We start from the raw sequence: 27241 nt of genomic DNA on the forward strand, positions 1-27241 counted from the left end.
CACTCATCATCCTTATTGTTAAACGACGGTCTGATCTCACACGCTCAAAGTTTTCGTCGGATTTCGTCGGTTTTAAGGTCTCCCTGAGCGAGGTTGATCTTCAACATGTTCTCGGCCTTCCAAAAATGATTTGTGCCGGCGGAAAACCTGCGCTCTTGATAAGCAATGTTCCCCATTGGCCTGTTTAAACTTTTCAAAGGTCACACTCGCGGATTACCCAAACGTAACACAAAACTTGATTGCACAACGTTGCTCTAAATTCCGATGCTCCATTTCCGTAATACACAACAAAAACACAACTTCACTGATGCGCTGTCAAAAATATCTGTTGGCTGAACGGAGTTGAAACTCGTACTGAGCATTTGGAAGGGATGAACAAACCGGTTTAGCACAGAACGGTAGACACAGCGTTGCCAGATCGCTCGGAGTGTTACTAATCTCATTACTTTTCTCACACACCTCGTACATACGTACGTACAGATGTCACGCCGATACTAGTCAAAATGGATTCAAGGATGGACAAAATGGATATTTCCGTTGAAATCTGAAAACCGAAATTTTTCGCGATCACAATACTTCCTTTACTTCGTACAAGGAAGTAGAAAAGACATGCAGACCGATTAGTTATCGGTTAATAAATAGAATCGTTACCCCATGTTAGTTTGATCTTTAATAAATCACTCCATGTACGTACATATTTTGTATTTTAATTTTAAGCTATATTTTATTTATCATACAAATTGATAAATTTGTTTATTTATTGGAATATTACAGGCCTAGATACTTTGTAATTCTTTGTTCTTTTAAACTTATATTATTTTTATTCATGTTCTAAAAGTATTATATTTAACATTTATTTTTCTATTAAAAAAGAACGCGTAAGATTTTCAAGTAACTTCATCTTTAGCCGTCGAATTATTAACAGTAAATGTTTAAATTTCTAAATTTATTCTAAGTAACTGATAAAATTCAACCAACTTACTAAATAATGTATGAAAATATTTTATTCTAAGAGGATTTATAATTATGTATCACACATATATATTTGCATCGATTATTATTTTACTGTAAGGTGCTGATTTTTTTCAATTTCAAATACATAAATAATTCATTGACAACATTCAGTAATCATTGTGATAATTTATCCTACTAAATGCTGTTTTATTAATTTATACATTTTAAATCTAGTTATGATCCGGTGTAAATGAAATCGTCTTTGTCACGTTTCTTACGTTAAGGTTCTGGTATCCGTTTTGCCGATAGAATAAGTCGAGATTTTAGCCTCGGAAAGAAAATTTTACCGTCGATTTCATATTTATCGCACGTAGTGTCTTGCGTTACCGTGTAACCGGCTTTAATCGCCGAATGAATAGCAGCAGGATTTGAGAATAAAGTGACGGCCACAGTTAACCCGGTAGCTTGGCATAAGAAATCACGTGCTTTAAGAAGGTGATAACCGACACTGTCTCCTTGGAACTGTGGTGAAACACTCAATCCGTACGCGCTCAAATATTTATCCACTCCATATTTTTCGTATAGATCTTCTTTGCCGTAAAAGTCCTCTAATACTGTGAATAAACGTTTAAAAGACCGTCCTGAACACTGTAAAAAAACACACACACACATAGGATTATTTACAAAACGAACAATATCTTTAAATAATCAAATATAGCGATTTTAATGAAGAATTAGAAAAATACTTACGTTATCGATACAAACATTATCTTATAATTTTAACTTATTACATCTAGCTTTATGGAAAAATATATGATCGGAAGGAATAAGTAATGGAGAAAAAATATTTTATTTTTATCTAAATTAAGAAAAGATCACCTTGTAACTGTCTGTACAGCGTAAAGTTAAAACTGTTTTCTTATTTGCGTCGAATCTATTTGAAGTATTGATAACATCCGTTAAGATACACTATTTTTCCTATATACTTAAAAATTTGGAAAACCATATTTACTACTTGTTTTAGGCTGAACTCATAGAATATAACGAAAGCATATTCTGCCGATTTCATTCACATTAGATCCGTAGGCGTCTTAGAATGAAACCTTTTAAACATCATATAAATTTCTGAAAACTGTTTTGTACGGGAGTGTTATCGGCGACCTTATTTCGCCCATCTCCACGGCGGGAGAGGTAGCATCTCTGCTTTTCATCTGGAGTTTCTGGATTCCCGTCCCGGTCAGGCGTGGCATAAGAAAATTGGCTACAAGAAACTTGATTCTATTGTCGATCAACTGTTGCAGGGTACCGGCCAGAATAAAACTGATTATAGAGCAGCTAAATGCTGTCGGCCTTTCTTTCTTCAAGTTAGTTATAAACAAAACAGTATTCATTATTTATAGGGAACAGATTGTAGATATTTGATTGTAATTAAAAAAAAAAAAAAAAAAAATGGCCTTATGATCTGGAACGAGTTGGAATTTTTGAAGGAAATGTATTTAAATAGTGAAGATTTGTCTTATTTTTGTATGATAAAATAGGAAGAAAGTATCGTAAATCCTTCGACGGTAAGCGAAAGAGTTTTGTCGAATCGTAAACCTAAAGAACTTTTCAAAGAATATTATAGAATTATTCGCAGTAAAAATTAATTGTTATTGTAAGCCTATTTATTTAATTAAAATAATCTCTACGTGTTTGTTGTAGAAACATTCCTTCTAATTTATAAAAATTAATTTGATTTTAATTTACGCGCACTTTTTTTCAGTGAAAATATTCATAATAGGGCGTACGTTCATGCAGTACAATTCTTCTCTTTAAATGAAAAATATTTACAATTTTTTTAAAATGTATAGAAAATAAATTGATAAAGAAAAAAATAATCGTTTTAGACAGAAAATTGTATTTTTGTTTAGAAGTAAATATGTAAAGTAAAATATTAGCTTTTGTTTAAACAAAAACTTTGAAATGATAAGAAAATGCCCTTAAAAATTATATATGTTATATATATATATCGGTTGCAGAGATGCGGATTTCGGTGACATCGGCTTGCTAATTCAATAAAGTAGGAATGTGTTCAGTTATACAATTTATACATTCAGTGACTGAAGAAAGTATATACACGACGGCACTCACTGTTTGACAGACATTATATTAATATATGATTTAAAATATAATATTCTTTGAGATATATATATTTTTTTTTTTTTTGTTAAAAATAACTGAAGATGCTGTATTATTGTTATTATACAGGAAATCCCGATAGGTGTAGCCAAATTTAAGTGACTGATTCAGGATATTAAAAATAAACATACCAGTTCGTCTGGGCAAACCCTATCTTGCTTCGGTTTCCCGCTGTCCGCCATTTTGTTTTTTCAATAAAAATCCTTATCTTAATAACGAATTTTTAATGAAATAAGATGTACATGTACCCAAAAAAATCTTCTCCAAAATAAATAACTTTTAAAATTTTGTCCTTGAAAATTTCAAAATGGCGGTCATTAAATATATTAATTATTAATAGTTCTGTAAATAATAATTTTACAGAATTATTTTTTATTAAATAAAATGCTAAGTTTTTTTTTATAAGAACAATGTGACATTTGTTCAAATCGGTTGTTAAAGAGACAAGATACGGCTTAAATTGTTAAATTGGAAAGTACAAATTATGCGGTTTTGTGTCGGTTTTCTCTTACTAAAAAGCAAAATTGTATTGTTAATTACACTGATAAACATAGTTTTTTTTCCTAACATGTGATACATGATTTTAATTTGGTTTTTGATGCCGAATACAAATATGAATTCAGAATCTTTCTACACCTACCATTTTTGAAAAAAAAAATTAATTTTAATTAAAGGATTTTTTCATTTTTCAACGTATAGTTAGCGTTTTAAACTCCTAGATTGTAATATGTTAGCCAATTTTTTATTGTTTCACTTTGTTAACACAGTTTGTAAGCTATAAATAAACAATACTTCACAAAGAATTAAATCATATCATAATCAGATATTATGACATCATATCTAATGCTGAAAAATGAGCCTTCATGGATAACATTAATCATGTCTGTGCAGATCAAAACATGTAGCTGAAAACACAGCTGTGTTGTTTGTATTAAGCACTGGATTTAGGAATGAATTAATTTTGTTCAGTCTTATTGTCTTAAGTTTGTAAACAGTGCAGTGTCATAATTCCTCAAAAATGTGTGAATGATGTGGCTGCCTTTTGTTATGTATGTGGTGAGTTTACCGTAAACTCTATCGTTTCTCGGACTCTGACCCTGTACTGTAAACTTGCTTTGCAATACCGGTGCGACTTTCTGCAAGAAGAGTGTTCTACGTACACGCCGTTGGGTCTGTACAACGATCGGTGGCAGCTAGTCAAACTGCGACGCTGCGAAGTATTATACGGAACAGCGGCGTAGTGTGTTGCAGGAGGGCTACCGTCGGCTAAATAAGGACGTTTTCTTTGTGTGTCGGTGTCCCCATCTTCGTAGTTCGTGAGGCCAAGGAAAGTTTCAGATCCTCTGGCAGATTCGGGAAGCGATTTCGCTCCGACCTCGCCGGTGGTCTATAGCAGGAGCTTTTAAGCTTTGACTGTTTCGAGCGGTGTTGCGTAAGGACAGGCGGCCTTGCTCGGAATAACACCTGTTTTGTGATAGGTCATAGGATTCTTTCAAACAGCAGCTGTAGTGCCTGGCAGTTGGTTTATTTTTTCGTTGGTAAGCTGCTATGGATCAACCCGGGGGAGATTGCCTCGAGGACTTGGTTGATTTACCCAAGGACTTCGTTATCAGTGACCCCTTCCTGCCGAGAAAGTCACTGGGCAGGTCTCCGCCGAGGCCACGGTCCTCTAAGGAGGTCACGGAGGTCTCAACGAGGGGGGAGGCCCTACCCTCTTGTGCACCGGCGGATTGCACGAAAAATCCTGCCAATACCTCTGCGTCGAGCTGTGCGGGGAAGACTTTGGTCGGAACCGTGCAGGGACAGCAAGGCAGTGGAGGGCGAGCCAAGGCTGACAGGCAGCTCCCTGCGAAGTCGAGGGTGGTGGAGTACAGCGGTGAGGTGGTCGGCACTCCCGGAAGATTCCGGGGCGAAGCCTCCTTTGCAGAGGTCTAGCTTGGGATCTGAAGGGATCGGGCGGATCGAAGATATGCGGTCCTCTTGGGCCAAAATATCATCCAAGAAGGAATCACGCATTTCGGTCGAGACAGTTAGTTGACTCGTACCTTTCCGAGTGGGCCTTGATGGTTTCTGAACTGGCATTGAAATCCGAGGGCCTCCAGCGCGCTAACCGAGCCCTAGATTCGGTCGATGATCGACTATCGCGCAAGGTGGACCAGGTGGTGGAAGGAGTCAGGGACTACAAACCGGTAACGGGGATCGTCCTTGACGAGATCCAAACCTGTTTAAAACGGGTGGAGAAGAAGGTGAAAAATCCAGTCTCCTTCGCTGCAATAACAGCCGCACCTGGGCCTAAGCGGGTTAGTTCCCCGCCGTCAGTTCAGGCGTCGGCTAACAAAATTAAGCGGGCCACCAACAAGGTGGTCCCAGTAACGCCTGGTCCGGGAACTTCGTCCTCAATGACGAAGCTGACCCTGAAGAAGGTCCTGGATCCGCGGAGAGAAAGATTCCAGATCTCCCGGGTCAAGAAAACAAGGAACCATGGAGTGGTCCTGAAGGTCATAAGTGAGCAGCAGGCGAAGCGGCTGCTGGAGGCCGGCATTCTGCAGAAGAACGGGCTGAAGGCTCAGTTACTGGCCGAACGGAGGCATCAAATATTGGTGTATGATTTACACACGCCAACGAGGGCAGAGAACCCGAAATCCTCAAGGCGATACACAGCCAAAATCCAGCATTGGATATGCCTGCCGAGGACTTCCTCAAGAGGACCAGGGTGGTCCGGCAGTTGGAGGGGAAGGAAACCTCAAAGAGCTACTGGGTGATTGAGACCTTGCCTAAGATCCAACAGGTCTTGGTGGCCAGTGGCCGGTTGTTCCTTGGGTGGACCTCTTGCAGGGTCGTTGACCATGCAGAAGTACTTCGGTGCTTCAAATATCAAGGCTTTGAGGCTTTGGTCATACCTCTCTCCGCTGTAGAGCACAGTCGGAAACGTGTGATCATTGCGCCCTTGCAGGGCACAGGGCAGTTAATTTCCCTAGTAAGACCGCGTCTGCAAAGTGCGCTCCTTGTGCTTTGGTGAAAAGCTTTGATGCCGGACACCGGGTCGGAGGCAAGTAATGCAGGTCACATGACATAGCCCGGGCGAAGATCGTGCATAATACGGCGTATGGCGACGCCTGAATTGGGGGAAGCTTTCGAGGACTGTCGTTGCCATATTGAACGCTTGCGCCTGGGACAGTTAAACCTGCACCATTCCCGGGCGGCCACCAATGAAGCCATGAGGATCCTTGAGGAGTATGATCTCGAGGTCCTCTTGGTCCAAAAGCCGTACACGGTCGGGGATAGGGTGGTCGGTTTACACGGGGTTGATGTTATTCATTCTCGTGGGGGACGGCCGCCCTCTGCGATCGTGGTCTTCTCGGTCTCGTTGGGTGTCTTCTGGATGTCTCAGTTTTCTGACTAGCGATTCACCGTCGTGCGAGTCACGAGGGGTACGCTCGATGTTGTACTGGTGTCGGGATACTTCTATCTTGGATGGAGTGTCGATGACTTGTTGGCGGATTCTGGACGGTCTCCCGGGCATCTGAGTGCAACTAGCACTAAGTGAGTGCTAGTTGCTCTGGACGCTAATGCTAAGTCTTCCGCTTGGGGTTCACCACTCACTGACCTCAGAGGCGTTGGTCTTGCACAGTTCGTTGAAGCCAGCAACCTCTATTTGCTTAACGAGGCAGAACAACCGCCGACTTTCTCTTCCGAACTGGGGGAAAGTTATGTCGACGTCACTTTGTTGACGGGTGATCAGCTTAGGAGTGTAAGTAGTTGGACTGTCTGGCCCGAGGCCAGTGTGAGCGATCATAAACTTATAACCTATGAGATCCCTTACGGTGGTGGTCATCAAGACTGGCTGCGATAGGGTCCTACGGCGGCCTCGGCTAATGGATGGACCCTTGTGTAGTGAAGCCATATTTCCGGCCAAAGCCATTGCATGTGCTGTCCAGTGTTCGATGCGGGTTTGGTGGTTGTGAACCACATTAGGCAAGTAGCGGCGGACGCCGTCTCTGTGATGCACCAGCTTAGGAGGATTGCTTGAAAGGATTATGGGCTGTTGGACCGTCATTTGTATATGGGTACCGAGGTGTCTTCGAAAGTATGGCGTCTTATGCTGCGTCCATTTGGGCGTATAGGTTTGACAGAAATTGAGCACTTATTCAGATTTTAAGGAGTGCCCAGCGCACAGCATTAATAGTATGCACTGATGTTTTTAAAACAACCTCCTACAAGGCTACCACCGTATTGGGAAAGGCTCTTCCAATCGATTTAGTGGAAATTGATTTAGTGAAAGTTCAGGCCCATGTAGAAGTTGCGAAGAGGTAGGGAGTGAAAGTATCTGCAAACTCCTAGAGAGATTGCTGGAATTGCGTCTGAAAAATGCGATTGAAGAACATGGTGGCCTTTCTAACGCACAATTTGGTTTCCGTAAGGGGCGTTCTACGGTGGGTGCTGTTGAGGCAGTTATGCGTCTGGTGGACGAAGCGGCATCGGGTACTTGGCGCACCAGGAAGATACCAATTGCGATATTGCTTGATGTGAGCAATGCTTTTAATTCGCTGAAATGGGATGCGATCCTACAAGGGTTGAGAGATAAGGATATTCCTGGATGCCTAAGAAGAATTATCCAGAATTACTTGCAGGATAGGTTTGTCGTTTGTCACCAGGGTAGATCCTGCTTCCGCTTCAAAGTGACGTGTGGAGTGCCTCAGGCTCTGTCTTGGGGCCACTTCTTTGGAATCTGGTCTATGACGGAATTCTCGGCTGAGATATCCTCTGGGTGTTTTCCCAGTGGCTTTTACTGACGATCTGGCCTTGGTTGTTACTGGAAAAACTGAAGTAGAGATATCGGAGAATGCAAAGGCAGCGATACGAATGGCAGAAGTCTTGATGTCCACTAAAGGCTTAAAACTTTCGCATGGTGAAACAAAATACGTAGTCATGACAGGCCGTAGGAGAATATCTGACATCCTAATCCGAGTAGGGTGTAATCTTGTCCAGCAACAGACTTCAGCCAAATACTGAGAGATCTGCCTTGACAAGAGGGACACGTGAATGAAATACGTAAACGCGCTGAATGCATGGTCAAAAATCTTAGCAGATTACTCGGCAATATGACAGGATCCAGAACTGCGAAGCGTAAGATTTACGCTCACATAGTTAATTACATCTTACTTTACGGTATACAAGTCTGGGAAAGAGCTCTGCGTGCCGACAAGAACAGAAGAGCCCTTGAAGGAATACAACGGCGCATGGGCTTAAGAGTGATATGCGCATATTCTTCAGTCTCCACCGAGGCAGTACTCGTAATTGCAGGAGTTCCTCCGCTTAAACAACTGGCGGAGATGCGAGTGAATATAGCACGTGGACAACCTTCTAAAGAAGCATATGAAGAGATGCTGCGTAATTGGCAACATCGTTGGGATGTAGCCAACACGGGACGATGGGCACATCGTTTGATACCTTTGATCCGACCATGGATAGAAAGGAAGTTCGGGGACATAAATTACTGGATAACCCAATTTTTTACAGGGCATGGGTCGTTCAGGTCCTATTTATGTGCAAGACAAAGGGTAGATAACAGCAACTGTCCTTACTGTGGGGCATATGATTCCCCTGAACATGGAGTATTTGAATGTAACCGTTGGACTGAAAGCAGGCAATCCTGTGCAAGTCGTATAGGGTCATTATCTACCAAGAATGTGGTGGATAAAATGCTACTTAACGAGGATAACTTTAATGTGATCTCGTCGTTCATAACCGCAGTTATAAAAAAGAAAGATGAGGAAGCTCGTCAAGAAGAAACCGCTCGGTGATGACGGCTTGTAGGTGGAATTTCCGTATGTAAAAAAAAAAGAAGAAAATTAAATATGTATAAAAATTTATTAATATATATCTGAAAACTTACAAGAGGAAACTGCTTGTTGTTGAGGGGTAGCTGAAGATGGAGCTCTGGTTTGTAGGTTTTATGTAAATCGGATAAGTGGTGAAGGAACTTATAGATTCTTAAACTTTGTGTTTCTTATATTATAAGATGGCACAGGCATATTATTTTTGCAAGACTCAATTAAAAAAAAATTATTAAAAACTATAAAATTTGTTAAAAGATACTGAAAACTGTCATAAGGTAACTGTTTTTAGTTGACGGGTAATTTAAGGTGGTGTTCTTGCTCGATTGTGATGACGGACAGCCGAAGTTGGAGCTCATGCTCGTTCGTGCTTGCGTGGATGGGCAGAGAGGTGAAGAAACATGAGGACTCCGTGGCTTATGTTTTAAACTAATCGGTTGGGTTGGTATGACGCTATTTCTAAGTCGAGAGTTGTAAGGGTCAAATCCTAGTAAAGGCAGGATTTATTCGGATTTGAATACTAGATCATGGATACCGGTGTACTTGGCGGTCGGATTTCAATTAACCGTACATCTCAGGAACGGCCGACCTGAGACCGTACAAGTCTACACTTCATTTATATTCATACATATCACCCTCCGAAGTTAATACACCTTACGTGGTTCCGGAGGGTAAACAGAAAAGAACTGAAGACATAATCTTGCTGACAGATATTCTTCCAACTCTTTCACATTCGTATTTAATTTTTGAATAAATAATTCAAAAATAAATCAATTTAATTTAATAAAAAGCTAATCAATTATAATTACACTACTACATACATACTACTTTCATATAACTATTTACTGGTTGTGTATGTGTATTTATATATACATATAAACACACACAAATATTTTTATTTATATTTATATTAATTATTTTTTATTATTATTTTATATTTATTATTATTTATATTATATAAATAATTATATAATTTTTATTATTTATTTTTTTTTTTAATATTTATTATTTTTATTTTTGCATGCGTGCAAAAATTAGTTGAACAACTCAATGTTTTGATATTTGTTGATTTTCTGAAATTATATATCTTTTACCTAAAAACTTTGAAAAACAATTTTTAATATATCCTAAGTGCTCCCCCCCCCCCTACCAACCTCTTAGTTTTCACTCTGTTTAATGTTTCTCCCGAAAGTGCTCTCATGGATCTCGACTGTCTATCGGCAAATGCAATTTTCGAAATAATTTCCACCGATCGGACCGTAAGGATTTAATTAATTCATCGATTAAAATTCGCCTAGTCTTTTTATTTATATTTGTTCCTTCGATATTCTAAAAATAAAATATTACAAAATCCACGCCTTTAGCAGCAACGTACGATGTAGTTTCCCCAAATACGCGCTGAAAAGTATCGTTCTTTCCGGTGTCGCCTAGTCGCTTTTCGTCTAAAATTAATATTTCATTCCTCTGTTACATTAATTGACTTATTGCCGTAGCACTTCGCACACGATTTAAAATTTTTGAACGAGGTCCCGTTCTTCAACATATTATTGCAATTTCTCAATTTTTAGTAAAACTACGAAAATAATTAACGCTTATAAATTCTGTGTAAATCAAACACGGAAATCGATTAACACAGAACGAGTTCAACACACGATACTTTTAAGGGAGAACTGTTCAACACAACACTTGTAATTACAACCCGGCAAATCGTCTAGTACCTACGAGTACAAACACAAGATGTATATTAACGTTTACCGTGTTATATGTATTTTAACGTTAATAAATTTTAAATTGATACGTTTTAATTTTTTTTTAATAAGATGAGGCGTGGGTTAAGCTCTGTTGATGTCGATGCACGGCCATTGAATTACAGTAGGCGGGCTTCGTGTCTAGCCGTCCCAGAATTCTTTACTGCGCATCGACTGCTACGCTACTTACCGTTTTACCGATTATATACCGACCTTAATCGGTGAAATCGTAATATATATATCTTAATGATTTCTCGGTACTTGCGTATATCTCATCTTTTTTAAAACTCAATAAGTTAAATGTTAATTTTTTTCCAGAAAGTAACGCGATCGTTATTATATAAAAGTAGTCGTTTAAAAGAATGTAATAAAGAAATATTTCGTCTTCGACGAAGATTACTAATGATAAAATTACGGTCTTGACTCGATAAAAAAATGTTTAAATGCGCATACGTATAAAAAACACCACAATTGTTCGAGTAAATGTTTATATAGTATCTAGTTCAATTACTTGCGGGTGACGAAATATATCCTGATTGCTTAATAGAGTAATAAATAAGTGCTTATGGGACAACCTTGAAATGAAATTAAGGCTAGTTATTTTTTATAACGTTAGGCTACAGCTTTAAGAAAAAAAAAACAATACTACTGAATAAACTCCGTAGTAGTTTAAAAAGATATTTCATTCTGAGAAATGCAAAAAGCGAGAAGCCCGATTATTCTCTTTCATTAACACGAAAAATGCCGGCAGTAATTCGCATAACTTAGTTACGTAATTCACTTTTGAATATACATTTAAAACAGTTTTGATTATATTTAAATCTGTTAATTTTAATTTTTGAAGCCGAAATGCTCAACTAAATAAAGCAATAACCAAAATTTTTAATAGTATCGCAATTTCGAAAAATATGTTTTCGACGTTTTGAAAATTTGAGGCTAACGAATCAGGATTTTGTTTTTTAATGACAAAATATTCACTAAAATTGAATTTAGTTAAAATAAAATAGATTTTTTTCTTTAATTTGGGAGCTCCCTGTCAGGGGAGACGTATTAAGTTATTTTAGAGACATTAATTTTAATAAAATACGTTTTGAGAATTAAAAATTTTAAATTGCGAAAAAATATGCTTTCATTTTGGGGGCTTCCATACTCAAAGAAAAGCATTCGGGAAAAATTAATTTGTAACAAAATAATCTCTAAGCGAAGATAATAAATTTAAAAAATAACTTTTTCGCAAAAACGCAGCCGTTAAAAAAAAGCCTTTATAAATAAAGGTTTAATTTTCTATGAAGGGGTAAAGATTTTCGGCTAATTTTTTAAAAGAAATAATAAAGAATAAGGGTTATCAAAAATTAAGATTTTTACGATTTAAACGCAACGGGAAGGTTAAAACGGTTTAAACTTGCGAGACGGTTATAAATTAAAAAAAAGGTTCTTTAAAAATTAAAAAAAAAAAATATATATTTTTTGTTACCGCGGAGTGGAATGTACTTGTTGTTGGTTTGAAGGCCTACTGATGCGGTAAATAAAGATGCAAAAAATTCGTTTTCTGAAACAAGATATAGTTTTAAAAAATGTCATTTTTTGAGAAGGTTGTGAATATTAAATAGAATTGTTTTTGTAATTAATGATCTTGTTAAAAAACAATCCAAATTTTTTGAGAAAATGTTTTTGCTAAAGTGCTTTAGTAAAAATTTGAAATAATATTTCGGCCAAAATAACTTTTTCCAATTCCAATTTTTTTCCTTTTTCCTTTTTCCAATCTTTTAAAAAATTAAGACTCTTCCTTCACCGAAGGTAGTTTCGTCTGCCGTGTTTGAAAAAAGTTTTCAACGTTCCAAAGTTAAAAGACCAAATACAGGCATACGTAGCTATATCGGGAAAATACATAGTTCGGTATAGAAATCTAAAAATTGATCTTTTTCAACTCTTGTGCTCTATTTTTTTTATAACATAAGAAATATAAAAATATTAGAAACTAGCTGGTCAGGACTCGTTCTACTCGCCCGACCGTCTAGTTAGGTGGCTCCGCCCCCTGGGCCTTCGACGCGTTCGTACCCTCATGGTTATGAGTATCTTACAGAAATATTTTTTGAAAAGAAATATTAGGGTTTGGAGAATATTTTGATGTTTTTATATTTAAAATAGGCTTAAGGAGTGAGTAGATACAGAACTTATACTTTTTAACAGGAATATAGGAATGTAGGCTTGCTCGCATTTTCCCTTACAAGAAGCGATAAAACTAAACGATTTAAAAAAAAATTAATCCGATTTCAAAAATGATTTTAAAAAAAAATCTCGCGCTGAAAAGGGAAAAAATAATATTTCCAATGTGTTGTCGATACAAGTTTGAAACCTATTTTTTGAAGTCGGCGTAAAATTAAATTTTGTAATTCGTTTCTCGTCATCTAGTAATTCATATAAAATTACATATACACATTTTTTAAAATGTGTACATTAAATTTTATTTCATTAATAACTTCTGATATTTTTCACATTTTTTTATTGAATTATTATTTATCGTAAACATTTTTTGCGATGAGAGGTTACTAGTTATTAATAAATCAATATATTTTATTAAAAAAAAAAGTTAAAAAAAAGGAGATGAAGTTTGATTCGAACCGATGTACTTTCCTTTGCAAGATCCAAATCTGTCATAAATTAAAATTTTATTTGGCTATTACTCTGGAACCGATGAAAATAAGTACAACTTATGATATATCGTTGAAAAGCTCTCAATGAGGGCTTATTACTGCTGTTCAAAATCCTAATTTTTTGAATTTTGGGCTTTAATGGACACTTTTGGCACAGTCGATTAAAATCAAATACGTACGTACGTACAGACGTCACGCCGAAACTAGTCAAAATGGATTCAAGGATGATCAAAATGGATATTTCCGTTGAAATCTGAAAACCGAAATTTTTATCGATCACAATACTTTCTTTAATTCGCACAAGGAAGTAATAAGGTTAAAAAATTGCATTGAGGGCGTAGTGGGAAAATTATTTTTTCCCTTTCAATGCAGTATTAAACAATATCATTTTCTTTTCGGAGTCCGTTCAATTTTTTTCAAATTTTTCTTGCGAAAAAATTTGTCTTTATATTTTTTGAATTGTTTTAACTATTAAAATTGTAATAAATGTGCTTTAATATACTTTTATGTACTGTAATAAATACACTTATTGAGCTATCTCGGTGTAGTCAGTTGTTTAATCGCTATTGTTTTCTCTCTTGTCTGCAGTATATTGATTAATATGTAACTGTAAGGTATGTGCTGGAATTATGGAATCGCTAAGCGAGGGAGGTGTGTTTGCATTTAGTAATATCAAATAGCAGTCGTTTATTTTTTTTGTACGTATATTATTTTGCTGTACTGTAACAAAGCTAAATAATCTTAATATTTTAAAAAATTTCCTCTGTTTGTATACGTGTGTACCGTTGTACATATATGAAGATCTGTATACGTATAGAAAATCAGTACTGCGCTTTGTAACGGGTGGTATTTTTGTACGTTCCGAGTAACACATGTGAAATATTAGTTTGCGTATGTAAAAATGGTGTTCGTCTGCGTACGAGTAATTTTTACGGTACGCGCGTAAACGGTTCTACGTGTACGTCCGGCTTTGTGAATGCGCGAGCAGAGTGTTCGTGCTCGTCCCCCTTTATTTCACGGTCGAGTATATTAATTTTATCGTCTGAGGTTTTTTCGTCGTATCAGTCTCTAATCGGCGGCTTATATATTACCTTCATCTTACTCCAAAACCGAAGACAGTACATCTTGCCAGTGCCGCTTAAGTTTTTTATAACGGCACTTTAACAGGGTCAAATAAATGTTTTAAGCCGATTATTTTTAAAAATGTCTACACGCACTTGTAATTTTTTCGTTAATTGTTTGAAATGTCTGATAGGTTTGTTATAACTTCCGATATGAAATTACAAATATAAAATTATTTATATTTTTCATACAGCGATAATACGACTAAGTTCTCTCCCATCGTTGGGAGAGAACTTAGAGAGACAAATATCTTACAAATTATAATCTCAAAAATTAGAGTAATCCTACGCTTATTTTAATTCGAAATAAAACTATGTGTTTTATGAAATCTTTAGAATTACTAGATCTTTTTAATTTTACATAAGGATATTTAATAGTCAATATTCTAGTTTGCAAACAGACTGAAAATCTTGAATATGAAAAACGGTTAACGATTTCGTTATTTCGAAAAGTAATTAACAATTTTGAATATTTATAAATCATACCTCCAATTTCGGTTCTCCTTTTTGAGAAACACTCAGCACATTGCAGCCTACGATTTGTTTTTTAGAATTTTCATCATCTTCATCAAGCAGCGCTACTAGAGTCATTTTACGTTCTAATGTTTCTCTCCATAGTTTTCGTAGTTCTTTTAACGATACCTCATCTTCTGCCATACCTGTTATTTTTTAAAAACGTAATAGGTTATTTTATTACCATTAATCTTTATATATGCTAAACGGACAAACGTCCAGAACTGTATAAAAATAAAAAGAATTAAAACTAAGAAAGCACTTAATTGTATTCACAACGTGCACTGGAACACGCAAACACTCACATTAAAAGTAAGTAAATTCTTATCTATTCAATACCGTGAAATTTATTGTTATATTGCACATTTTATTATTATTTCCAATCGTAACTAATTTGATAAAATACATAAACTATACTACTACATACGTACTACTTTCGTATAACTATTACAGGCTGTGTGTGTATGCGTCTGTGAATATGTAATATTTTTTTTAATACTTTTACTTACGTTAGGCGTTACTTGCGAGCAAAGTTAAAATTACTAATTTTAAATCGAGGTAGATACGATAACTTTACTCGCTTCATACATACACAAACCAGCCGATCGGTCGGTGCCCGTCAGCGTTATAGTCGCGATTAAATTTTAAGCTTGATTCTTGGAACGAGTTTAGTTCTCTGCGTAACAACTAATGAGATTACGATTAATTTATGATACCGGATTTGTGTACCGGTAAACTTATTTAAATTTTCACGTAGACAGCGGTTTTATATTGTTGCTTTAATTCGGTGCTGTTCTTGTGGTATATTAAATTGTTCTATTAGATAATGTGCACGATGAGACGTTCGTAGAGAACAGCGCCAATTTCTTGTTCGTATGCGTGTGTAAAATAATAAAAGAAGTATTAACAAACATTTTTATCCCTATCTTTACAATTTTACAAACGACACTTTTCCAATGCTTTTTTTGGAAAGCATTATCATTATTATGTTATACTCGGGAATAATACATAAAGGATTCTAGGATATTCGTGCTAAAGTTTGCAGATATATTTCTCTGATTAAAATAATTTTTTAAAAATGTTCGTGAAAACACGGGTCCTTAAATACTTCTTTTCGAACTGTCCGCCAGTCAAAAGCTTTCCTTCTTTTTGACGGCAAAGGTGGAAAAGTAAGGTTACTGCACTCACGCGAATGCAATTTATAATGGTAAATTTAAAAAAAAAGAATTAAAAAGATTGATCCCGATGTCGGTTATGAGTACTTTTGGAGAAATCCCTATGAGATTTTTGTGAAAATTACAAAAACTGTAGAAAATATTAAAAAAGTTGATACTACTCTCGTAACGTTTTTTAAATATCTACAATCCTTAATCAGTCTGATGATTCTATCTTATAAAATATAAAACGTTATTAGATAATTTTTCATAGGTTTTCAGAGATCACTTTTAAAATGTAAATTTTTATAGTCGGAATACTATAAATATAAAGATTGGATAATTAAAGAAAAAGAATCCTTGTTTATTATGAAAAAAAGTTAGTTTTTTCTTACTGAAATTCTGCAATCTAAACCGAAAAATATTATTTGGATGAAACCTTATTGAAGCTGTAGAAGTATCGATTAGTGAATCCAGAATATTAAAAAAAAAAAAAACTTTTATCAACACCAAACTTTGTTTGTTATGGATAAAACTCGACCTACACATACATACTTAGTTTAAGAATATTGCACTTTTTACTGGCGATCTATTACTTATACGAATGTACGATGTAAAAAACTAATTTTTTGTTTTACTCAATAATGAAACATTTTTGTCGATGCTTATTAATGGTACAATAATTTGATATTATTGCTCTAACAAAATATAGACCGGCATTATCTTTGCCGGTCTATAGCGTGAACCTTAGTGCATAATAATCTCTCCTATGTCGCATTCACCGCTTCATCCGACGTTTTGTCAATAAATTATGAAAATCAGCTCTGTCTGCTAGGTTCCACACGGGTACGAAATGTCTTGCATAGATGCGCTGACAGTTAACATTTTTATAAAACTAATTTTTTATACCGCAGTCTGCTAGAAAATCAAATAAAATATAATTTATCAGAATAATATCGACTAAAAAAATTATTTAAGTTAACGCCTATCAAATATCAATACTTTTATAAATTACTTGTAGTACTGTAAAGTATAGTATTATTAAAATTAACAGAATTTCTTAAAAATTTAACGCGATCTTATCTTTACATTTACTCGGAAAATATAATTCCGATCTGTTATATGATATAATAAACGCACACTAGACTTTACTTGTTGTACTTTACTCTACAAGGAGTAAAAACCCATCCTTACTTGTCGATCGCGACAAATTTTTGGTGTAGCTGGATCGAATATCGGCGTAATTTAGTTATGACTGTATACATGGTTAATTAGCCGTCAAATCTTTCTGACCTTCGTCGCATTTAATTCAGATATACACGGCATATCGGCTTTTTTATAATCTTATGTACTCTGAAATATTTAAAATTAGGATGTTTGGTAAAAAACTTTTTAAATATGAAGGATCATCTTTTTTTAGAAAAAAAGCAAACGTCGAAGGAAGATCAGCGTTAGTGTAACACAATTCTACGAAGTAATATGGCTTTTTATATTATGAAAATATATTTAAAGTTCCGTGTCTTTCTCTCTTGCCTTTCTTACGGCTGTGACGGTATAAAGTACGTGACGTTTAAGAGACACGAGTTACTTTTTCCGGAGGAATGGTGTTCATTATACACCCAGTCCTTGTGATGGTATTATATTGTAAAACTGAACATCTGCGGTTTAGCACGCTTGCCATCCCGCGTGTAACGATATTTAATGTCCTTAAAAATGGATGTCGTTTTCGGAGGCGATTTGAATTTCAAATTTATAAAGATTATATGCGATGAAAAAAAATACCTGATCGTAGACAAAATAAATATTTCGGCCGTAGACCGGTCGGGTTCTTTTATCCAAATTAAGCTTGTAGATCCAAATCTGAAAGATTGCTTGGAACGACTATGGGTTGTCGGGCCGTCAGATGTACATGGTGTACTGAGGTGTCTTCGAAAGCATGATCTCTTACGCGGCGCCAGTTTGGGCGCATAGGTTGGATATGAATAGAGCACTTCTTCAAAATTTATGGAGTGACCAGCGCAGAGCCTTAATTGTATGCACTGGTGTTTTTAAAAAACCTGCTACGAGGCTACCACCGTATTGGGAAAGGCTCTCCAAATCGATTTAGTGGTGAAAGTTCGGGCAGCCATGTGGAGATTGCGAAGAGGCCGGGAGGGTGAGGTATTTGGGATGCGGTTTCGAGACAGGCTAGTACCGGAGCGGAACGGTAATCAAAATGCACCGGATCTAAATTTCGTTCAATTGCCCTTCTCTCGCCTGCGGAAGAGGCTGCAGAGCCTCGCGATGGAAGCATGGCAGCTGGAAAGGGAATCACAACTAAGGGAAGGTCCTTGTATAACTTTATACAGGATTTGGGGGATGATATGCCTCGAGCTCGTTTATAAGAGCAATTGGTGTCCTGGTGCTCCCCAACCACGTTAATATGAACCAATGTCTGTTTCGGTTCAGCCTGGCAGCTGATGAGCTGTGCGTATACCGGGCGGTCAGGTCAAATGAACACCTGATGTTTGACTGCTCTGCTGTGGGGGAGGGGGGAGCAGAGACCTGGCCACCCTGGAACTTAGAGATCAAGGGGAAAATTGGCCACTCATAAGCGGCGAGTGAATGTGGCGAGAGCCGCATTGCCGGACCGTGTGGGAGTTCCTAGATGCTGTTGTTTTGTTCCACCGGCATCCGTAGTTTACTTAAAAGAAAGACTCTTACCGCATTGCCGTGGAAAGCTAACCCTGAGTAAGGCTGACCACCAGCCAATTATTATGGCTCCAAGCGCTATAAAATGGTGGACAGGTATCTGGCATTCAGCGATCTAGGCGTGGCAGGGGATTGCTGTCTAGACGAAATAAATTTTATTTAGAATGTCATACATATTTTTAGTAGTTAACGGGGTGCGCCTACCCATTTTAGCAAATATATAACAAGTGAGCGGTTGGGACACGTAAGCCGATGGTGTATGGCACCACGGTTAGTCCTCTCACGCGTTAGGTAAGCTCTTGGAGCTACGTTAGGATACCGGTCGCTAAACTGTTGGAGTCTCAGTAGCCGTTTGTGGCACAGACATTCGGTATTATGCTTTAGGGGGACCGAAAGGGGTGATGGCAGGAGAAATGCCAGGCAAACCAATTTCAAGATCTAAATCTAAACGACTGTTCATTAACGATCAGCTGTTATTCCTGTTCTTAATGCTGTAGATTCCTAGTTCGATGCTAAAGTCTAAAGGCACGGTCAATTTTAATTCAAATTTAAGCACCTGTCTGTTCAGCGATGGAATTCAATAAAAGCGACTGTCTTAAATATTTTCACCCGGTATTACCAAAGCTGAATTATATATAATTGAGTTCATAATCTGTAAAGAGATAAAATTTCGAATGTTAATTTAAAAAAAGACATAACGAAAATATTTTGATTATTAATAACGTCAGGTGCAGGCTAATATTTATCGAGATGACTCGATAATATTTTTAGGTTATTATTATTTTTAATAAGTTTCACTATTTACTCTAAAATTTAATGCGTATTGATATTAAATGCGTTATTCTTAATTTGCTTAATTTCAAGAAGGTATCTTTAAAATCTCGTCTACATACCATCATGACTCAAAAGATTTTCACGTATGATAAAATATCGACACATGTGTTCGATTACCGGTTCGATTAGGTCATCTGTTACGTCCTGTATTCTGTATTTTAAAGGTTTACCGTCGATTAATACTCTTCCTTCAAAGCGGAGCCAGACGTTAGGGTACGGTACGTTTCCTGGACGTTTCCATGGCATCATCTTTTACGATTAATAAGTTTTACCTGAAAAATTAATTTAGATTAATATAGTTTCTACTCTATTAAATCTAGAAATGTATTCTATATTTTTTCTAATTATTCATTACTTTTCGTATTTTTAAAAATATGTGGTGATTTCATAAACACAAATGTTTAGAATAAGCGAGGTGAATGATAACATGCAAAATCAACCGGGTAATTAACCCTCGTCCTTTTTTCCGTACTTCTAAAAGGATTGAAATACTCGACCGTAAATATATATCTGACTTCAAAGTAATTTGTCAAAGTAAAGCGTTTTTTACACTTAACTGTGCATTTTTCGCTAAATTATCTTTTTGGTTTCTTAGTTCTAAAAGAATCCTCTATTAATTTTGTTTCGTATTGTACTTGAATATTTTCACAAATTACTATTTATACACATAGATGCAACCCTTTTTAAGGAGTAAATTTAATTTTTAACGTACATTCAGATGTTACTTCAATATTTATGCAATTTTAAAATTTAATTTGCAAAAAATGCACTGTATCCCCTAGTTGCGTTACAGAAATGCGTTACAGGGATGTCTTGTACTGTATTACCAAATCTAAAACGTTATCGCAATGGAATAGGTAGAAGATTCGGCTAAATATCCCCTAAAATTTTCATAAATCTGTAAAACTACAATTTCTTTAAAACAAAATACACCTAATTCATATAATCATAGTCTACATATAATATCCCGAAGATCAGGTTATAACCTGACATCCGACCCTATCGGACAAGGAAGGATCACGACATCTATATTTATTATTTTTTCTTTTTGTAGTAAATTCTTAATTTTTTTAACCTTGAGAAATATTGCCCAAATCGGCCAGACTTATTGAAGTAAATGATCACTCCGATAAATGAACTTTTAAGATTAAAAGAAGGCTGAAAACCCGGCATGGCGGGGTACGAATAGGAGACCGACGTATAATCTACTTACGGTTTGCTGACGATACGACCCTGTTCGCAGGTTCTGAAGCTGAATCGAAGGAGATCCTCAACCGTGTTCAGCAAGAAAGTGAGGCGCTAGGGCTGAAATTAAACATCGGAGAAACACAAGTTATGTCGTAGACAGAGCCAACGATCTTCCAGTCATAATGCGGATTTTGAAAAGTTGACAGCTATTTGGGAGGATAGGGCGATCTCGAGGAATAAAAAGCTGAGACCGCTTCAGGTCTTTCCATTAGTTATATACGGCGTTGAGACCTGGACCATCAACGTGGAAGACCGGAGAACAATTGATGCGTCCGAAAGGTGGGCCTACAGAAAAATGCTCCGCGTCGCATGGACGGAAAAGAGGACGAACAACTCCATTATAAACGAGCTGGATAAACAGAGGAAACCCATCGATTTCGTCTAGTAGTTAACTCGTCATTGCAAATCGACTGATTTCGAAGTCGAGAGTTCAAAGGTTAAAATCCTGGTAAAGGCAGTTACTTTTATACGGATTTGAATACTAGATCGTGGATAACGGTGTTCTTCGGATGGTTGGGTTTCCGTTACCACACGTTTCAGGAATAGTCTACCTGAGACTGTACTAGACTACACTTCATGTACATTCATACAAATCAGTCTCATTCATCCTCTGAAGTAATACCTTTCGGTGGTTTCGGAGGTTAACAAAAAAAAATAAAGGTAAGGATATACAGAGGAGGTTGTCTGCAATATGATTTCAGCGCACCCTCCTCTTTTGAAGTTATGTAGTCCGTAAGCCCGGTGAAAATCTTTAGAAGCTAGTCGTACTGGGATAAATCGGTCAGCAGATCACGAGGAAGACCGTCGTAAAGATGGCTGGACCAAATTGAAGAGGCGACTGGAGAAAAGTTAGGTGCATGGTTCGAACGGCAGAGGGCCGTGAACTACGGCGGGAAATTTTATGAATAGGGTCACCGGCTCTCAGACATGAAAGGAAGGATTAGGGGGCTGAATGACCCCCGTATATTTTTTAAACCTTTATCTTCGAGATCGGAAATCAAACTGTGTCTAATATTAGCCCAGCTTCTTCTATTGTTAGCTGTTGTCGGAGGCTACAGAACTGTCTCGAGAGAGGCAATCTCTGTGATCGCCGGGATAAAACCCATTGACGTTCTAGCTACAGAACGTAGCAAGCGGTATGTTTCTAAGATGGGAAGCCTTCTTACTTCTGGGCGTATGGGAGAGATTGAAGACCAAGGTTTTGACTCTTGACAAGATAGGTGGATCGATTCTTCTACCGGTCGATACATGCATCATATATTTCAAAATGTTACGGAGCTGCGAGCAATTAGTTCTGTTTCCCCGATCAGTATACAGCTCAATTCCTTTCGGGATATGGTGCATTTTGGAATAGTTTGGCTAGGTTTGGTTTGAGTGATTCGGGCTTGTGCCCGGACTTTAGGGTCGATTTCACTGTGAACCGTGTCCTTTACGTTTGTCCTCGGTACGAGGCTAAACGTACCAGAGTTGTTAGGGAGCTCGAGAGGTAAATTCCTTTCTTGATCTGCGAGTCAACTGGAAGACTCGCAGAGAACGGACTATAGTGGCTGGCTTCCTCACGAACAGAACCACTGCGAGGGTATAAGTAGAGTAGAACCCTGGGTGGCTAGGGAACGCCTGGACAGTTGATCGGCCGGAGGTAGGCGTGTTGGCATTGAGCCACGGTTAGTCAGAATAAGTAAGGTGATTATTTTATGTTTGCTGCGGAACGACGACTGCACTGTCGAGGGTACTGGTAATCATGCAGCCGTGAGGTGTAGCGTCGTTTTAACGAGGGCAGTTAATTTGAATGAGCAAGCATCGTTGTCGGCGGAATGGTGACTGTACTGCCGAGGGCATGGATTCCCATGCAGCCGTGAGGTGTAGATCCATGTCGAGATGGAAGTTTAAGTGAAAGTAAATGTCACCCGGGACTTTGCGATGGAGCTGAGTGGGAGTAGGAGGTATGTCCGCTTCCCTGGTAGACCAGACCGAAGTCCATTATTGAACAAAGTCAAGGATATGAACTATATAAATTATCAGGTATAAATTTCGTTGTTGCGAACAACATTTCTGGTGGTATGTTATTTATTAAATTTCCTGGAATTTATGAGACATTTACTCAAAAATTGGCTCTATTAAAGTATAGAACTAGGCGCGGGTTTCGTACTTCTGAGAACTCGGTTAGTTAGTTCAGAGGGCAACGAAGTAAGACAGTCAAGATTATCCGAAAGAAGGCAGAGTCATTAACTCACTGATGCCAATGTCTACCGAGGCATTTACATCGGTGGCATCCCAACGTGGCCTGGCTAATTACTGTGAAATGTAAAAAGTAAAAGAGGGCAAAAGACGACTCCCGTTAAAACCTATCAGGGCTATGAACGGGGGGGTGTTGGTGTGGCAACCGGAATCGTCACAAGGCGGTTGTCTTCCCCTACGGGGTTGGAATGTATCTAGGATAATGTAGACGACGTGAAACATGTTTTGAAAAAAGAGGTTTACGATTTAGGAATTTATTAAGTTGTGGCTGTTATTAAAAATGTTACACGCGTCAGCTGTCGACAAGAGGCTCAAATGGGACCTAAAGTTTTCACCAAAAAGTTTTATTTTATTTTATTATTTTTTTTTTTACTTTTTAGAAATTACGAATATGTTGTAAATATACTATAATTTTGACGATAAAAACGTCATTTGATCAAGGAGGTTAGATAGAACCAAATTTTATTACTGAACATTTGAATTTTTTCCCCAATTATAAGTCGAATCTGCTTTATTAGCCAATCCATTAAAAGGTAATTTTCACTATTATTAACGATAATAATGATTATAATCGTTTATAATTTATATTTAATAATATTCCGAATTTTTTTTTATTCTAAAAACATTATTAAGTTGGCAACACTAAATATCGTTAATTTTTGAACTTTTATTTTGTTTTCAAATTTATCTAACAGTTTAATTTCATTGCATTATTTCCATTTTGAAATTTTCGTGAACATAAATGACAGTACCGTGGAAGAATTGCAATCCTTTGCAGGCTTTTTTTTGCAATGTACGCACTAACTAGTAAATAATGATTGTTAAAATTCAAATTGTCATAGTGCGTACAGAATTGTTATCTTATTACACGACTGTTGCATTTTCTCACTGTCTAGGACATTCCAGTTTTCCAGAATTTTATTTCAGTGGTAGTTTGAGGATTGCTTACACCTTATAATTATCATATTAATGCTCCACATTTGAAGGTTATCTATCAAACATTGTTGTCACAGAACTTTTTAACAGAAATTAACTAAATAAAATAGAATTTTTCTCAAGACCTTTTTCTTCTTTTAACGTAATAATAAATAAATAAATAAATATTTTATGTTTATAAAAATATAAGCAATATAAGTAATCGGAAGTAAAGAATATTTGTAAAGGTATCTGTTAATAGAAACAGCATCAACTTAACGTTTAATGATTTTTTATCTTATCACCGGTGATTTGAAGTAGCTGGATAATACTTCGGAAAAGTTATAATTTTTTTTTCTAACGCGTTTCTGATTTACACCTTTGACGTGTTCGTTGTTGAACAGCGTATATACAGATGAATTTAAATAATGAGTAGCGTTTTAAAAATAAAATACCTAAACAATAACATTTTTTTATCGCGTAGAGATTTAAAATAAAATAAAAATAAAATATTTAGCAAATCGGGCTAATCTAATGAATAACTCGTCACAAATCAGTTGTTTAACAGCTGATTTTCGTAGTTGAAGGTTCTGAGGTTCAAATAGTTTGTTGCTTACATATAAAATGTAAATATAAATATAATAAATATAAATATAAAAATTAAAAATATCAAAAAAATAAAATTATTATTTTTTTTTTTGTCTTCAGTCATTTGACTGGTTCGATGCAGCTCTCCAAGATTCCCTATCCAGTGCTAGTCGTTTCATTTCAGTATACCCTCTACATCCTACATCCCTAACAATTTGCTTTACATATTCCAAACGTGGCCTGCCTACACAATTAATAGTAATAGTGAATAGTGAAAATTATCTTTTAATGGATTGGCTGATAAAGCAGATTCTACTTATAATTGGGGAAAAAATTCAAATGTTCAGTTATAAAATTTGGTTCTATCTACACAATTTTAATTTTAATTAAATTTTAAAATTAATTTAAATAGATAAATATTAAATAGTGTGTTGCTTTTACGCGGATTTGAATATTAGACAGTGGCGGTCTAGGTTCAATTAACCACGCGCCTCAGGAACGGTCCACCTGAGTTGTACAAGACTACACCTCATTTACATGTCATCATATCATCCTCATCTATCGGAACGGGTTGGGGGTTGTATATTGATACTACTTTTCCTGTTTATGTTATTTTCCTGTTTATGTTATTGATACTTCTTTTTCCTGTTTAGCCTCCGGTAATTACCGTTCAGATAATACTTCAGAGGATGAGTGTAAATGAAGTGTAATCATGTACAGTCTCAGTTCGACCCGTTCCTGAGATGTGTGGTTAATTCAAACCCAATCACCAAAGAACACGAGTACCCACGATTCAAATCCGTGTAAAAATAACTGACTTTACTAGGATTTGAACGCTGGAACTTTCGACTTCCATGTCAGCTGATTTGGGAAGACGCGTTCACCACTATACCAAGCCGGTGGGTTTGATACTATTACACTAGTTGAACAGATTCAACGTACAATTTGGAAAAAAAAAAATTTTAAAAGAATGACTTGCGATTATTCCTTTCTCGTATGAGGAAAACGTCATTACTTTACGTGAAGTAATTTAAATTATTTTTAATTAATTATATTCTACTACCTGAGCGTAAATTTTGTTATTAACGTTTTGTTTAATTTACTTTATATATTTTGGAATTCAAACAAATTGTTTTAAGGATAATTATGATGAATACCTACAGTTTAATCGATGTGGTATTTTCTAGTATTTATTTTTTTTTTAACGATCTATATTTAATTTATATATAAATAATTACTAAACTCGCTAGTTACCGAACAGATTATTAATATCGATTAATTAAAAAAAAATAATCTGTCTATAATTCTACATTTTAATAGTTAAAATTATTTTAAAATTTTATACCTTTGTTTATCGAAGTCAAATAAAATTTTATTAAATTCTTTTTGTTTTATTCCCTTTCTTAACGCTTAATTTTTCAGATTCAGACGATGCACCTGAAAATTATAAACTGAATATAACCCAATGTTTAATGTAATCAACCGCATTATTTACTGTTCTTTATAATATTAATAATTTATATTTACAAACGTATATGTATTTAATAATACGTTCTTGTATTTAATAATACGAGTCATTTTTTTACATTAATGATTACCCTCTATGTAATAAAATTTACGTTACTATCGTTAACTTATTGTAATTACTCACAGTTTTATCGTACAGAATTCCTCACAACTCGGTTTCCTCTGTATGAATAAATGACAGCAGGATAAAGCACTCATTTTTAAAAGAACTGTGACGTCTACAGCGAGCGACTTATCGCCAATTGTTGTACGTCACTAAGTTATCTACAATTCGCAGTACGGTATCATAGAATAGTATTGAATGATTGCTTCTTAATAGAAACTTAAATCATCCAGGTTCATTTTCAGCTCACTAAACGAACACAACCCATTTTCATTACATTTTTATCGATACATTATTTGATTATCTGAAAAGTATGAAACTCTTATTATTTTTAATAATAATATTGTTAATATTGTTAAGTTTAACAATACCGCTAATTTGTTTTATGTAAAAATATCCTATTTGAATTGAACTCTTAGCATAATAGTACCGTTGGTTGTGCTTTTGTTGTCAATGACAGGACTTATAAGTTTGGCCTACCCGGTATTACGAGTGTGTTCACCGCAGAACTAATAGCTATAAATAGGGCTCTAAATATCGTTAGCCGTAAATATAGATACATTCTTATTTGCAGTGACTCGTGTAATGCTCTCCAGGCGCTAGAAAACTTTTATTCTAAACATCCTGTCGTCATTGACATTTATAATGCGATCGCTGAGTTAGAAAATCGCAACACAGAGGTAATTTTTGCTGGATCCCTAGCCACGTGGGGATTCTAGGTAACGAAAGATCAGATTATGCTGCCAAAGAAGCGTGTATTCAACCTCCTTTCACCATCCGAGTTATACTACCTTTGATTTTATCAATCGTATAAAACAATCTGTGAGAGCAGGGTGGCAAAGTGACTGGGCGACTAACGTCGATAATAAACTCCGACGGATTAAAGATTCAGTGTTGCCATGGGGCTCCTCTTGCAGAAAATCTCGTCGTGAGGAAGT

At 36.2% G+C, this 27241-nt stretch overlaps 2 protein-coding genes across 3 annotated transcripts in view; one reads left to right on the forward strand and one right to left on the reverse strand.

Moving 5' to 3' along the window:
* Positions 1 to 27241, forward strand: part of LOC142320360 (PDF receptor-like) — a 1017753-nt gene that overhangs the window by 52807 nt on the left and 937705 nt on the right. The gene's annotated exons all lie outside the window — the stretch shown is intronic.
* Positions 1043 to 26474, reverse strand: LOC142319631 (uncharacterized). Of its 2 annotated transcripts, XM_075357142.1 has the most exons (5): positions 26325 to 26371; positions 26019 to 26110; positions 19744 to 19956; positions 14979 to 15151; positions 1043 to 1602 (listed from the first exon to the last, which is right to left on the reverse strand). In XM_075357142.1, exons 3-5 carry the CDS (start codon positions 19931 to 19933, stop codon positions 1234 to 1236), a joined length of 732 nt encoding a protein of 243 aa, XP_075213257.1. In that variant the 5' UTR covers positions 19934 to 19956; positions 26019 to 26110; positions 26325 to 26371; the 3' UTR covers positions 1043 to 1233. The 2 variants fall into 2 exon arrangements, with proteins under 2 accessions (XP_075213257.1, XP_075213256.1); XM_075357141.1 differs by lacking the exon at positions 26019 to 26110 and having other exon boundaries at positions 26325 to 26474.

This window comes from Lycorma delicatula, chromosome 2, assembly GCF_047948215.1.
Source record: "Lycorma delicatula isolate Av1 chromosome 2, ASM4794821v1, whole genome shotgun sequence".
Lineage (NCBI taxonomy): Eukaryota > Metazoa > Arthropoda > Insecta > Hemiptera > Fulgoridae > Lycorma > Lycorma delicatula.

What these genes read in the sequence shown, in the direction of transcription:
- LOC142319631 (XM_075357141.1), bottom strand. Translation starts at nt 19,933, where the DNA reads ATGATGCCATGGAAACGTCCAGGAAACGTACCGTACCCTAACGTCTGG. An exon ending in AAATCTTTTGAGTCATGATG is followed by an intron (nt 15,152 to 19,743) that starts GTATGTAGACGA and finishes AAAAAATAACAG; the next exon opens with GTATGGCAGAAGATGAGGTA. An exon ending in AAGGAGAACCGAAATTGGAG is followed by an intron (nt 1,603 to 14,978) that starts GTATGATTTATA and finishes GTTTTTTTACAG; the next exon opens with TGTTCAGGACGGTCTTTTAA.